The 15883-nt window shown below is 48.2% G+C and overlaps 1 protein-coding gene across 1 annotated transcript in view; it reads right to left on the bottom strand.

Moving 5' to 3' along the window:
- The window catches only part of CDHR4 (cadherin related family member 4), a gene marked incomplete at its 5' end in the record, with an annotated part of 45697 nt that extends 30123 nt beyond the window's left edge, over nt 1-15574 (bottom strand). Inside the window, 3 exons of the mRNA XM_060238824.1 lie at nt 3030-3121; nt 3979-4141; nt 15383-15574. Of these exons, the coding sequence (XP_060094807.1) occupies nt 3030-3121; nt 3979-4141; nt 15383-15574 (447 nt within the window). The remainder of the gene's footprint in view (nt 1-3029; nt 3122-3978; nt 4142-15382) is intronic.
- Between the last annotated feature and the right edge of the window lie 309 nt (nt 15575-15883).

Here is a 15883-nt window from a genome sequence, read left to right as displayed (position 1 = left end):
ACAATCTCCTTTACCTTCCTCCCCCACAACAGACACCCTGTGAGGTGGGTGGGGCTGGAGAGGGCTCTCTCAGCAGCTGCCCTTTCAAGGACAACCTCTGCCAGAGCTATGGCTGACCCAAGGCCATGTTAGCAGGTGTAAGTGGAGGAGTGGGGAATCAAACCCGGTTCTCCCAGATAAGAGTCCGCACACTTAATCACTACACCAAACTGGCTCTCCAGTTAAAATATGCATTTCTTGTAAACAAATTATATCCATTTCCAATTTTGCCAAATATCTAAATGTCTTCCTCCTTTTTGCAGGAGAATTAAGTCCATTTACATTAATTGAGGCCATTATGGATTTGAGTTATCCTTATCTTTTTAATCCTTTTTGGGGTGTTGCCTTGTATGGTATCTCTGTGGCTCATTTGGATTTTCTTCCCCAGAAACTTCACCCTCCTCCTCTTCTTCATCCTTCTTTTCCTTACCTTCTTTTTCATTCATTTTTTCAAAAAATGTTGCGCTTTAAAAATGGAGTTGATCCTATATCTGGTCTCCTGACATGTAAAAAGTAAGCCCTCTGGCATTAACCACATATAGGGTATTTCTCTTCTCAAAAAATCTATTAGCTCTTGGTATTCTCTCCTCTTTTGCCTCACAGGCCAGGGAACCTCTCTCAAGATTTTCACCATATTTCCAGCTATCATCATTGGTCTATCAATTACTTGTTTTAAAATGTCATCTTTAATCCTCTTCCTTGTAAATTTCAAATGTACTTCACTGGGCAGCTTTTTCACCTTGTGTAGCTGGAGGGTACCCATCTAACTTGATCAAATTCCTCATCCATTCTCTTAGGAGTCACCTGTAAAATTTCAGCCAAAGCCTCACTCAAAATTTTCTGTAAGTCTTCATTTTTTTCTTCTGGTATGTTTTGGAACCTCAACATATAAGCAGCTCTGTCTACTTCCAGTTGTAAAAGTCTAGAATCTTGTATATTCTGTATTTTTTCCATGTGCTCTGCTTTCTGGGTATTCTCTGTCACTTGGCCCTCCAATATTTTTAAGGCCTTGTTAGTCTCAGTTGTCTGGCTAGTATTCTCTGCAAGCTCTTTTTTAATCTCTGTCATCTGCTCGCCTATATTGTCTACTTTACTAGTTGGTTGTACTATAGCAGTCATTAGAGCAGCTTGCATCTCTTTCATATCTCCTTGCATAGGCGTAAATTTACCTGGCCCAGGTGGTGGATTAGGTGAAGGAAACATTTGTTTTCCTTCTTTGTTGTCTTTTTTTTTTACAGAGTCCTTAGGCCCACTCATTTTTGCTGAAAGTACAAACAGACACCGATAAAAAAAACCTCAATAACACTTCTTCCACTTTTGTTCTTGTTTACGTCAGATAAACTAAACTGCGTCCTAGAATATGCTTACTATCAAATAGTTCAAAAATGAAAACAATTTTCTGGTTGCTATCAACAATTTGTGTCAGTCAAAACAATACTAAAAAAAACTCTTTTCAGTTCAGCACAACAGATAGTAAGAGAAACAATTCAGTTCAGTTCTCTAAAGATGTAGCCATTGCCTGCTGTGAAAAGCTAGATTAATTCAATTGTAATCCAAGACACCAACCAATCTTCCAGCTAGGTTTCAGGTATAAAAGGTGCAAGATATAAATCTGTAATCCAAGGGCTGAATACCCTATTTGTAATCCAAAGGTGAGACCCAAAGTGAGTTGTAATAAACCAAACCACATTAGAGAAGAACCAACACCCAAAAAAAGGTTAAAAAAAGCAAATATATCCAATGGAGATTCAATAATCCAAATACAGAAATCATAAAACTGTAATCCAGGGCTGAATGCCCTATTTGTAATCCAAACATGCCCCAAAAGTAATTAAAAATCAGTAATCCAAAATAAAAACACACAGATGCCCCAAAAAATAAAAACCCAAACCAAAAGTCTTTGCCACAATATCCAAAAAATAATCCAGCCACAAGTATACAAAAAAACCAAAAAAGGAAAAGGTAAAATACCAAATAAGATGGTTTATATCCACAGAAAAGATCAAATAACCAATTGTTACTTTAAAAGAACAAAAAAAATTACAAAGTATTCTTGTTGCCACCGAAGATCTTGTTTTATCTTATAATCAGTATCAGATCCCCAACAGTTTTTGGTATTTCTTTACGTGCTTCTAGGTTCCATCAAAACACTTGTACTAACTCTTCAAAGCACATCTAAACCATGCCACTCTCAGATCTGTCAGCAGAGATCTTTTCCCCAGAAGCCAAGAACTTTCCTCGCCCACAAGGGTTTAAAAGAAACCATTCAACTTCAAACATCCATTATAAATTGATGAGTTCTCTTACATGCAGGTACTCTCCATATATCAGGTTGTGCAAACTTTTTCAAGCCCTGCAAAAGAAAGAGGGAGGGTCCCCCCCCCCCACAGTCTCTTGCCCCCCACAGTCTCTTGCTTTACTTAAAATCTGCTCCTGATTTTCTTTTTCCCTGCCAGTACTATTCCTAAGTGGTATAAAAGTGAGCGGGAAAACACACTTAAAGCAATAAGAAGTTTCTGTCCTTTATAAAACTTGAAGATCCGGAATGCAGAGTGGAAGAAAGTGAAAGAAGAAACAGGTGGCTGATTCTTGTGCCATTTAAAAATGGCGATCGGCACAGAGAAGCTTGAGGAAAGTGGGATCGTGGGAGTAACCACCTCCGCTGATCTCCCCGATCTACCGCTCAATCCTCTCATCTTCTGGGAGCCTTCCTGGCTCCCAGAATTGGGTTGTCCTTTGTGGGCGACCCCTCCGAAGTGTCGATTTGAGGGCGGCTCAGGACGCGATGGTCCGAGCCACTCTCAACGCTGAGTCGCCGAAACCTGGAAGTCCGAGAACCCTCCAAATTCTCAAGCCTCTGCCTTATATCCAGCCACAGCATCAGTAATTCTGTTTCCTAGAACATCTCCCCCAGAGAATAATCCCTCCCTGCTGCTAATAAATCCTTTCCCATCTGCATTCCATCTGTTGCCTCCTATCATGATGCTCACCATGAGATTGCCTCTGCCTTTCCTCTTCAGAGTGACTGTGTAGATGACAGTTCCAGGAGCAACGTTCTCAGGAATTAGTAAGGGGCTTGCAGCTATAGGAAATAAGAAAGTGTCAAGATTTCTGTTTTGATTAAAGCATGCCCCTTTGACTGCTTTAGCAGTTTCCACTGGCTCAGATTCCCACTGGCCTAAACAGCCCCAGACTATCTTCTGCCCATCTGGAAGAGTTGTTTAGTCTACTTGTACCCTAGGGGGAACTTTGGTGCATTCTCAGGTATCCTGGGTTTATTGAATGTTTTCTGTTGCAGCTCAGCCTATGTCTTCTTGTTTTTCTCTCTCCTGTGTGTTACTGTGGTTAGTGCTTGCATTCTGAGGGCCTCTCTGTTGTATCAGTGGCCTGTAACTTTCTGCAAATCCTGTTGCAGTAAAGGTTATTGAAAGCAATCTCCAAAGTGTGGGACTGGATTATTTCTTGAATTCTGCCAGCAGATACTGAAAGATAAATCACATCCCTTGCCACCCACTCTCAGTCTCACTATTCCCTGCCCTGACTTGGGACATCATTAGAGAATCCTCCAAATTCTCAACCCTCCACCTTGTATCAAGTTGGGCTGCCTAGCTCCTGCTGGGGGCAGGGGATCCCCCGGTTTGGGGGACCCCAACCTGCCAGCATGGAGTAGGCCACTGTAGGGATCCCCACACCCAAAGAGTTCCATCATTGTGTGACATGCCTGGTGCAGTGATGTCACTCGGAAGTGGCATGACATGGACTCCCTTGCCACAGCCAAGGTAAGACTTGGCAACTCTAATATCAAGCCCCACAGCATCAGTAAATTCTATTTCCCAGAACATCTCCCCCCACCCCCACCCCCCACTTTCTGGGGAGAATAATCACTTCCTGCTGCTAATAAATACATAACAATAACAGCTTCATGCAAGCCAGTCTTACCTGTGTTAAGAAATGTGTTGTCACACTCTAATCTGTCTACTTTTTTTACTTGAATGTAAAGCTGGCTAGTAACAGGGACTTCTTCTGGGCACTGTGCTGTGAATGTCAAGATATACTGATTCACTTCTCTGGCATTCAGGTCAGTGCCTGGGCGAAGGGTTACCTAGCAATCAAAACAATGAAGATCAACATGATTAACAACCAACAGATACTGTAGACTAGCAGCCCTGCCCCCCTTTTTACATTGCCACTACTTCTGATCATACCTGGCAAGGCTGGATTAACAAATAGGCTGAGTAGGCACTGGCCTATGGGCCCCCATGCCTTTAGGGGGCCTAGGCCAGCTCCCCCCCCCTTTTCTCCCTTGCTTGCAGCCCTCCCAGCCTGAACTGCTCTTTGCTCAACTTGCCTGGTGCGGCTGCTGCTGGCATCAATGGCAAGTTTGCCACTCTCTGCCTCTCCCCCACAACTTTATCAAAGGGGCTTTTGAGAAGGTGCCTGCAGGCTGCAGCAGGGACCATGGGTGGTGGGCAGGTGCTCAGACTCTGAGATAATTTATGAGGGTGCCCCTTAGATTTCAGCTGCCTAGGGGCCTCCACAGGGTTTAATCCAGCACATTACCTGGGAATACTCATCCCACAAAAACAATGGAGGCCTGGAGAAAAAATGTCCTGTCCCTTTAATAGAGGCTTAATGTGAGAAACCAAAGGCTGGGAAGATATGAATTTACAGTATAGGCCCACTGAATCTGTTAGTTACATTTAAAATTATTATTAATAATAAATATGTATAAATAAATATGTATGAATATGTATAAACAACAAATATGTATACAAAAAGTACTTATGTTTATTATGTTTATTAAATACATATTTAGATAGATAAATCTATCTAAAATATTTGTTTATTAAAATAAATCACAAAATAAATTAAAAACAAATACTGGCCTTGTGAGAGTCTTGATGAAGCCAGGAGCCAATAGTAATTATGTAATAATTCAAAATGTACTACTGAATTTTTCTGACCAAGTAAGAAAGGTAACTTCAATTGATATGAAATATTATTCTGTTTTATTATTCCATGTTTTAACATTTCTCTAAAATATAAGAATATCTTTTAAAAGTACTCAGTTGAATCATCGCTACTGAATCATTGCTACTGGAAAGCAGTAATCTCTCAAGAATGATGCCTCTGTTTAATATCTTTCCCTTGGGTCACAGAAAATATTCATTAGTATCTATCTATCAATCTATCTGTTATTTCATACATACATATATATATATATATATATATATATATATATATATATATATATATATATATATATGAATATGGTAGTGGGAAATGGAAGTGGAAAACATTTCATATATTCATCAACGTCTGTTTTTCTGTTCTCCACTAGAAAAAACTTCATCTTGGTCAAATTATAAGAAATGATTGTTATATTGTAATGTCAGGAGCCATTCCTGTAATGTCATTTGTTTGAACTCTGAGGAAGGCCGATGGGACAAAACGCGTCTGCTCACGGTCAATTATGGTCATTTCTGGTTATCATTGTACGCAATGAATCTTAACTGAAGCTATCATGAGGGCTAATATCTGTTTTTGATTTACTTTGTAATAAATACATGTATATTTTTGTATATCTGTGAATATATATTATTTTTCAGTTTGACTAACAGAATCATTGGGCCAATTTAATCTGAGTTAAGTTCCCCCTCCCCTTTTTTGTTTCATGGAGGTAAATAACATTACCTGGTAAATAGCATCCTATTAAGCCTCCGTTAAAGATAAGGCATTTTTCTCTCAAGGCCAGTTGCTAACATTACTGAAGCACATCATGGCACTTCAGACTGACCTAGTATGCCTAGACTCTTCCACATCAGGCAGTGTCATGGGTGCTGGGGACCCTGCAGAGGAAGACGAGTCTGCCGAGGAAACTGTACCCCTGCCACCTGCACCAGTACCCCTGCCTCCTGCTGAAGAAGATCCCAGCCTCCCTGCCTCGCCCTCTCGGGTGGCTCGTGTGCGTGACCGCCTCCATCAGGACCTCAGGGATCGGAGGAGGGCGGCACGCTCACAAGCAAGACGCTCCCTGAGTCCTGAGTTTTGAGAGGATTCTGGCCCTCCTAAGAGCAAGGATGCTTGAGTTGTAACAGGATCCTGGCTGCCTCCCAGAGCCAGCAATTAGCCCAAATGGGCAACAGCCAGCAGAGGGCTATATAGCTGTGGGCTTTGGGAGGAGGCTTTGTGGAAGCAACTAGTCATCTCCCTGATGTTCTAGCATCCACTCTGGCTTGACTTTGGTTCCTGACTCTCCGACTTTGGCTTTTGACTTCTGGACCTCGGACCTGCGATACTTGCACAGCGATTTGGATTTGGCACCTTGGACACTCCTGCTTGCTGGCTACAGACCTCGGACTGCCTCTGGACTTTGCCTGACTTGGCCCCAGCCGTGACAGATTGCTTCCACCCAACAAACACCCATGCCACAGGATGGAGGCTGAAGCAAGTGAAACCACAGAACTACTGGCTGCGCTCCAAGCCCAGGTACAGCAGCTAACACAGGCAGTAGTGCACTTGCAGCAACAACCTGCGGCCAGTGCTCCAGACAAGTGCCCAGTTCCCCCACCTGACAGGTTTGGGGGTGCCGTGGAAGAATTTCCTGCCTTCCTAGCACAGTGCCGGCTGTACTTTGAACTGAGAGCACGGGACTTCCTCAATGACAAGACAAAGGTGTGTTTCATCATCAGTCTGTTAAAGGGGCAGGCGGCCAAATGGGCCACACCCTTGCTGGTCACGTCCTCTCCCCTACTAACTAATTACCAGGGGTTTGAGGCCCACCTGTCTGCTGCTTTCTCTAGCCCAGTCCAAGCAGCCACAGACAACTGGAAGATCAGGGCACTGAAGCAAGGCAACTCCTCGGTGGCCCAATATGCCACCGAATTCAAGCTCCTGACCCAAGACCTGGCGTGGAATGAGGCTGCCCAGATGGACCAGTTTACCGAGGGGTTGGCAGAGGAGGTCCTGGATGAGCTGGCCAGGGTGGAGCAACCACCCACGCTCCAACAACTTATCACCCTCTGCCTCCGCATCGATGGCCGCCTGGAAAGTTGCCGCCAAGCCAAGACCAGAGGGCGCCAGCTCCCTGCGCCGTGCCACTTGGCTCCTAGCCCGTCCCTAGCTTGTACCAGCACCAAGGATGAGCCTATGCAGCTTGGAGCTGCTCGACCCCGCCTGACCCCAGAGGAAAAGGCCAGACGCCGCACGCAGAATCTGTGCCTCTACTGCGGTACGGCAGGCCACTATGCCTCCGGCTGTCCTGCTAAGCATCGGACACCCGGACCTTCGCTGCCACCGCCGCCAAAAGGGCAGCCCCAGGCGTAAGTGGACCCCCCACCCTGGGGCGACTAGCTGGGTCCTCCGAACAGCGGGCTGAGACCCCGGGCCCGTTCCTGCTACCTGTCAAACTCCGTCTGCCTGACGAACGCTGGCTGTTCGTGTATGCCATGCTGGACTCGGGAGCAGCCCACTGTTTTATAGATGCCGCCTTTGTGAAGCAGCACCAGATTCCGGTGCAGACAAAAGCGATTCCGTCGCTGGTGGAGGCTATTGACGGGCGCCTCCTCCGTTCTGGGCCCGTCACCCAGGAGACCTGTCCCATCACTTTCCACGTCCAGCAGCACCAAGAACAGCTGCAGTTTAATGTCGCCCGCATGCCTCTCGTCCCACTGATTCTGGGCCTTTCCTGGCTGAAGCTGCACAACCCCATCGTGGACTGGGCCCAGCAGGAACTATGTTTCCGAGACCCATGCCCCCACCTGCCTCCTCCCACCACTCTGGCAGCCGGCATCCCGAGTGGTGGTCCTCAGCTCCCTCAGAAGTATGCGGATTTCGCCGATGTCTTCGAGGAGACAGGGGCGGATCAGCTTCCCCCTCACCGGCCCTATGACTGTGCCATTGACTTGGTACCTGGGGCACCACTCCCGGTGGGGCGTCTGTATCCAATGTCGGAGCCTGAGTTGGCCGCTCTGCGAGACTTCCTAGATAAGAACCTGAAACGTGGATTCATCCGACCCTCAACCTCTCCCCTGTCTGCCCCAGTCCTCTTCGTGAAGAAGAAAAGTGGGGAGCTCCAACTGTGCAATGATTACCGGGCCCTGAACAAAATCACCATCCGCGACCAGTACCCTCTACCACTGATCCCTGAACTCTTAGATCGCTTAAAGGGGGCCCAACTCTATACCAAGCTGGACCTTCGTGGAGCGTACAATTTGGTGCGCATACAGCCCGGAGACGAATGGAAGACCGCCTTTGGGACCCGATACGGGCAGTACGAGCACCTGGTGATGCCCTTCGGATTGACCAACGCCCCCGCTGTCTTCCAGAGGTTCATGAACGACATATTCCGGGACCTGCTCGACCGCTTCGCAATCATATATCTAGATGACACCCTAATCTACTCCCGCGATCCTGCCCAGCACGCCGAGCACGTCCGCCAGGTCCTGCAGCGCCTACGAACCCATGGCCTCTACGCCAAGCTGGAGAAGTACGACTTCGACCTGCGCTCTGTCAAATTCCTCGGTCACATTGTGTCACCGCAGGGGATCCTCATGGACCCGAAGAAAGTGGAAGCGGTCCTGACCTGGCAGGCTCCTCAGAATCGCAAAGACCTGCAGCGGTTCCTTGGGTTTCCCAACTACTATCGGCAATTCATCCCGGCCTATGCCTCCCTGACAACACCCCTGACTGAACTACTCCGCCCCAAAGAACCCTTCTGCTGGTCCCCAGAGGCCGATAACGCCTTCTCCACTCTGAAGACCCGTTTTGCCACCGGGCCACTCCTGAGATACCCTGACCCCCAGCTTCCCTTTACGGTGGAAGCTGATGCCTCCAACATGGCCCTGGGAGCAGTGCTGTCCCAGCGCGAGGAACCGTCTCAGCCACTCCAGCCCTGCGCCTATTACTCGCGCCAGCTCACCGCTGCGGAGAGGAACTACACCATCTGGGAGAGAGAGTTGCTCGCGATCAAGGCGGCTTTTGAGGTTTGGAGGCATTACCTCGAAGGGGCTCACCACCCTGTTCAAGTGCTCACCGACCACCGGAACTTAGAGCACCTCCAGACCACCTGCCATCTCAACCAGCGCCAGATCCGGTGGTCCCTATTCTTCTCTCACTTTGACTTCCAGATCTCCTACATCCCCCATACCCAGAACCGGAAATTAGATGCACTCTCCCGGAAACCAGAATACGCCCCTGCTTCAACTGAGGCCGCGCCCGCTGCTCCCATCCTGCCACCCTCAGTGTTTGCAGCCACCTCCACTTCACCCACACTCGTGGAGGACATTCGTGCTAGCCAGGCCAAGGATCCCTGGGTCCAGCAACACCTCCAGGCGCTCCAAGATGACTCAGCAGGCGAGTTCACGACTCGAAGCGGTCTCTTGCTACACCGCGAACGCCTCTATGTGCCGCCCGGGCCCTTACGGGCAGAAGTGCTACGCCTGACCCACGACTCGTTGCCCGCCGGGCACTTCGGACAGCATAAGACCACCCACTTGCTGACGCGAGAATTCTGGTGGCCACGAGTTTGCTCCGATGTTGCCCGTTATGTCAGCTCCTGTGACGTCTGTCGGCGGGCCAAAGACGTCCCGGCCAAACCCTCGGGGTTGTTACAGCCCTTGCCCGCACCCTCAGGACCCTGGGATACCATCTCGATGGACTTCATCATGGAACTCCCACGATCCAAAGGTCAGACTTGCATCTTGGTGGTCGTCGACCTATTTACCAAGATGGCCCACTTCATTCCATGCCCGAAACTTCCCACAGCTCAGGAGACAGCTCAGCTTTACCTGCAACACATCTTTCATCTGCACGGACTCCCAGCCCACCTGATCTCAGACCGGGGGCCCCAGTTCTCCTCTCGGTTCTGGCAAGCCCTCCATTCCAGCCTGGGTACTCGAGTGCACCTGTCCTCAGCCTACCACCCGCAGACAGATGGTCAGACAGAGCGCACCAATGCCACACTAGAGCAATATCTCCGCTGCTACACCTGCTACCAGCAAGACAACTGGACCACTCTGTTGCCTCTAGTGGAGTTTGCATACAACAACGCGGTCCACTCGTCCACCCAAATGACCCCGTTTGCTGCAACCTACGGCTACCACCCTTGGTTCTTCCCGGCGATCCTGCCACCCACGAATGTCCCCGCCGTCGAGGCCTACCTGCAAGAACTCCGCGCCAGCCAAGACTTGCTCCAAGAGCAGCTACAGCGGGCCAAGGAAGCCTATAAACTGGCTGCGGACCGGAAGAGGCAGGAAGGCCCCACAGTCCAGCCGGGGGATCAGGTGTGGCTCTCAACTCGCTACCTGCGCCGGCCTGGTCGGTCTCACAAGCTGGATGCGCGGTTCATCGGACCCTACCCCGTCATGGACCAAATAAACCCCGTCGCCTTCAGGCTCCAGTTGCCACCTCACCTCCACATTCACCCTGTGTTCCATCGCTCCCTCCTTGTTCCAGCTGCACCCCCTGACCCAGCTCAGCCTCCTTGCCCACCGCCGCCACCACCGGTGTTGGTGGATGACGAGGAAGAATACGAGGTGCGCCAGATCCTGGACTCCCGGTACCATCGCGGAGGCCTCCAGTACCTTGTGGACTGGGAGGGATACGGCCCAGAAGACCGGTCTTGGGAGCCCGTGGACAATCTTCATGCCCCGGACTTGATGCAACAGTTCCACAACGACCACCCCGACCTCCCAGGTCCCTCAACGGAGGGGGGCCCTGGGGGGGGGATAGTGTCATGGGTGCTGGGGACCCTGCAGAGGAAGACGAGTCTGCCGAGGAAACTGTACCCCTGCCACCTGCACCAGTACCTCTGCCTCCTGCTGAAGAAGATCCCAGCCCCCCTGCCTCGCCCTCTCGGGTGGCTCGTGTGCGTGACCGCCTCCGTCAGGACCTCAGGGATCGGAGGAGGGCGGCACGCTCACAAGCAAGACGCTCCCTGAGTCCTGAGTTTTGAGAGGATTCTGGCTCTCCTAAGAGCAAGGATGCTTGATTTGTAACAGGATCCTGGCTGCCTCCCAGAGCCAGCAATTAGCCCAAATGGGCAACAGCCAGCAGAGGGCTATATAGCTGTGGGCTTTGGGAGGAGGCTTTGTGGAAACCACGTTCTAGCATCCACTCCGGCTTGACTTTGGTTCCTGACTCCCTGACTTTGGCTTTTGACTTCTGGACTCCCTGACCTTGGCTTCTGGACCTCGGACCTGCGATACTTGCACAGCGATTTGGATTTGGCACCTTGGACACTCCTGCTTGCTGGCTACAGACCTCGGACTGCCTCTGGACTTTGCCTGACCTGACCCCAGCCGTGACAGGCAGTAAGATCTTGATAGCAGCTATATATATGTTTGGGAACAATAGCCCTCTACTGCTTCCCATCTGCTCCCTTCAGGGCCAGCTCAAAATTAATCCTCAGATTTCAGAGTATGTTCATGGGAAGTGCATTCCAAATGAAAAGTGAAACTTTAATGTTATAGACACAGGTAAAATGAGATTCAGTCAATGTAAAAGGCTGCTAGACCAGAAATCATATATAGAGCCTTAATGCATAAGGAATTATCAAACCATCCTCCAAAGGTGGGGTTCTCTGTACTTTGTAGCACATCCAAGAAACTTCCTAAAGGCTACACTACATATTACAACCAAAAATCTCTGGGCTCAGTTTCCATAACTAAAGTACTCTGTCCTAAAGACAGCCAATCTAAATAGCTCAATCAGTTCCTTTGTAGTATACATTGATTACAAAAGGAAGATTTATATAACATTTAAAAACTGGTAGAGGTAGTTTGCCAGCACCGACTTCCACTTGAATGTACATTTTTCTGTGCTAGGGCAAGTGGAGGGGGGAGTAGGCTTCCCAATCCCCAGGTCCCAGTGGGGGATCCCCCATTTTTACAGGCTTCTCCCCGCCCCAGCCAGCTGGCTGGCGGGGGAAGCCCCACCCCCCACAGTCACTATGTAGTTTTAGTAGGCTTCCCAACCCCCCCGCCCTGCCGGGGGACCCCTGGATTAGCAGCCTAATCCCCCGTTCCCTAAAAATCTGATAGCGGGGGTGGGGGGTGGAACGGCGTCGTGTCTCTTTCCCTGCCTGGCTTCAGGCTTCTCCCTTCCTCCGAGTTACAAAGACCCGCCCACCGCCAGCCTGCTATTCGCTCCAGTCTGGCCTCCCTTCGCAAGGTGCATGCTGGGACTTGTAGTCCTTGCATCCTCTCACGTCTGCTGAGCATTATTCTCTATGTGGAGATTGATTCTCATAGGGTATAATGGGGAATTGATCTGGAGGTTTCGGGGGCTCTGGGGGAGCTGTTTTTTGAGGTAGAGGCACCAAATTTTCAGTATAGTATTTAGTGACTCTCCCCAAAGTATCTCCCAAGTTTCAAAACGATTGGACCAGGGGGTCCCATTCTATGAGCCCCAAAAGAAGGTGCCCCTATCCATTATTTCCTATGGAAGGAAGACATTTTAAAAGGTGTGCGGTTCCTTTAAATGTGATGGCCAGAACTCCCTTGGAATTCAATTATGCTTGTCACACCCTTGTTCCTGGCTCCGCCCTGATGTCTCCTGGCTCCACCCCCAAAGTCTCCTGGCTCCACCCCCAGAGTCCCCAGATATTTCTTGAATTGGACTTGGCAACCCTAAGTTTTAGAGCTCCTGCAGGTCCATTTTTAAAATACGTGCCTTTAAGGCTGAGCAGGAAGCAGGAAACAGGAAGGGCTTCGGAGAAAAGCCCCTCCCTTTGTTTTGCTTTTGTTTTCAGATCAAGTAAAGTTCTGCAGGGACAAGACTCAGTAAGTATTTGTGTGTGAGAGAGAGGGAGGGGGCAGGGGATTCCCTGGTTTGGAGGCTCCCCCCCCCGTGTTAGAAAGTGTGGGGGGGAGGGAAATGTCTACTGGCACTCTATTATTCCCTATGGAGAACTATTCCCATAGGGAATAATGAGGAATTGATCTGCGGGTATTGGTGGCTCTGGGGGGGCTATGTTTTGAGGTAGAGACACCAAATTTTTAGTATAGCATCTAGTGCCTCTCCCCAAAATACCCCCCAAGTTTCAAAACGATTGGACTAGGGGGTCCAATTCAATGAGCCCCAAAAGATGGTGCCCCTATCCTTCATTATTTCCTATAGAAGAAAGGCATTTAAAAAGGTGTGCTGTCCCTTTAAATGTGATGGCCAGAACTCCCTTGGAGTTCAATTATGCTTGTCACATCCTTGTTCCTGGCTCCACCCCCAATGTCTCCTGGCTCCACCCCCAAAGTCTCCTGGCTCCGCCCCCAAAGTCCCCAGGTATTTCTTGAATTGGACTTGGCAACCCTAGGGGGGAGGCATGAAACAAGTTTTGTGGATCAGTTTGAATCAGGGAAAATATGCTATTTGTGGGCATAACCAGCATACTTTCCCACAACTATTTGTAGATGTTTGTGTAACGTGAAGGATACAGATGCACCTATATTTGTCAATTTTTAAAAATGGTGCATAATTCCCAGGCCTCAGATTCAGCAAGAGCTCACAGGAGCATAGCTCCTGAACCTTTCTGAAGGTTCGCCCTCTTCCTCCCCACCTACCTTGTCCGTTGAATAGTAGGTGCAGCTACATAACTATCCCTGGATTAAGAGAGTGGGCAACCAGCCAGCCACCAGGGGCTTTGCCACACCCCCAGCAGCCCTCATTAACCCCTGGAGAAGCCCATGCCACCCTGTCTCCACTTATGTGATTTTTGGTGGTGGGTGGTTTGCTGGCCTTTTGACTGGGGAGGACAGCTCAGGAGAGCCCCAGGTAAGCGAGACCTGCTCTCTTGCATCAGGTTGCTTTTGGCTGGGGGGGCATATGCTAATGAGTGAACTCCGCCACCTATTTTTCTACAAAACATATAATTCCCCTGATGCGCCAGGACTGAGGCAAGTCTGAAGGCTGCCATGGTCCCCTGCCATGACCTGAAAAGTAACTTTGCTGATCTTGTGTCTGACTTGCTGTATGTCTATAGTAAAATCTGTGAAGCAGGGTTCACACGATGGATGAAGAACAGGACTTCCTTAGCTCCTGTATCCAAGAGCCTCTGTTCTTCCTCACCCTTCTTGTATCTTTAGCGATGTGTCCATATATTATAGCTACATCTGCCAACAGTGGATAATGTTTCAAGCACTGAAAAAAGTGGGCTCTGGGCCCACAAATACTTAAGCCATGATAAATATGACAGTCCATAGAGGTGGAAATTTCTCTGTTTTTGTTTGCCAGAACAAAGATTCAGTTCGTAAAAGGCACTTCCATAACAGATCTCACGTACACAAATGGCTTAAATAGCAAGAAAGAGAAAGGCCCAAATGCACTTTTTATTGTCATGAAGGCTGCCGCGCCCGCCTCTCACCGGCCCCCTCCCCTCCGCACATTCTGTATAAAACTTAGTTGGTCTTAAAGGTGCACTTGTCTACCACTTAGTCAAAATTATATCAGGCATTTCCTGCACCTCAGGTTTGAAAATAGAACCTAAAGTAGCCTAAATATATTAAATGTAAGCCACATTTACAGTATTTTAAACTGGATCAAACCTAAGTTGTCATAACTTTCCACAGTGCCTGTAAGGCAGATGTTCCACCAGGCCTTTGAGTAAGGACAGCGAGGGTTACCAAGCTAGCACCTCACTCTTTTGCCCTCAGGGCTACCCCCCTTCTCACTGTGATGCAACAGCAGAAATTGACAAGACACCATTGGGTTGTTCATAGAATGCAATGTATTTTAGCTGGAATATTTTATTGTTTTAACCCTATTTATCTTGTTGTTGCACATCGCCCAGAGCCCAGCATTGGCCAGGATGAGGCGATTAATTAAATCTAATAAATAAATAAATGAAACCTGGAAATTGTAGCTTTGTAGGGGTGCTATGAATTCCCCAATTTTTACACCAAACTATCATTCTCAAGGGGGTTTTTGGCAGTTTAAATAGTTGTACAGATGTAGTTTCATGCATCCTGCATTTCCTTTACAAGCTAAATGCTGAACAATAAGCAAAACAGATTATCTTAAAAAAATCTTTGCCCCATGATACCACACCAAAAATGCATATTTCACTCTTTAATTTCTTCTGGATACATTTTAATTGATACACATCTGTTAAATACTGTGGCATCTGTCAGTGGCATTCATCTGTTTTGGATGGGAAAGCCTAGCTTGCAGTCAAGTAGGACAGCAGCCTCCTATAGCTTCAGATAAAAATTCTCCTTAAAATGTCTAAGTAGGATGTCACAGACAGGAAGCATCCCTGTTCTCTCATGGGTTGTGTGTGAAAAAGTTTCTCAGTCTTGAAGATGTTGAGGTACTACAATGATTGGACTCAGATCTTACAACCCCTTTGTACCTGGAAGGTGCCATTTCCTAAGGCATTTGGTGAATTGAAAAATGTGGTTGTGGGACTGATGTTCACCAAAGTTACATTGAGTCCACTGCTTGAAGGTGTAGTGCAATTGACAGTGAAGCTGGCCACAACTCCTGAAGTAATGTTTTCATCCACCTCAACAGTACGTGGGAGGTCATCAAACTCTGCAGCAGAGAGAAATCATTGGAGAGAATTAGTCCCATGACAAGATGAACCCCAAGTAAAACCCTTAGTACAATCCTAAGTAGAATTACAACTTCCTAAGTCCACTGAAGCCGATGGGTTTAGAAGACTTGCACTGGTTAAGATTGCACTGTTTGTCTGTCTTTGTCAGAGACTCAGGTCTGGGTCCCCCTGGGGCACCACTACTTCTTGCTTCAGCAGCACCCAGCCCTCTGAGTCCTCAAGGTTAAATGCACACAAATAAAGCAGACCTTTGTAAAAATATATTCAAAAATTTATTCTAAAGTTTTTAAAAAGCAT

Source organism: Heteronotia binoei, chromosome 5 (genome assembly GCF_032191835.1).
Source record: "Heteronotia binoei isolate CCM8104 ecotype False Entrance Well chromosome 5, APGP_CSIRO_Hbin_v1, whole genome shotgun sequence".
In the NCBI taxonomy this organism is placed as follows: domain Eukaryota; kingdom Metazoa; phylum Chordata; class Lepidosauria; order Squamata; family Gekkonidae; genus Heteronotia; species Heteronotia binoei.
This window is presented reverse-complemented; position numbering and strand designations above follow the sequence as displayed.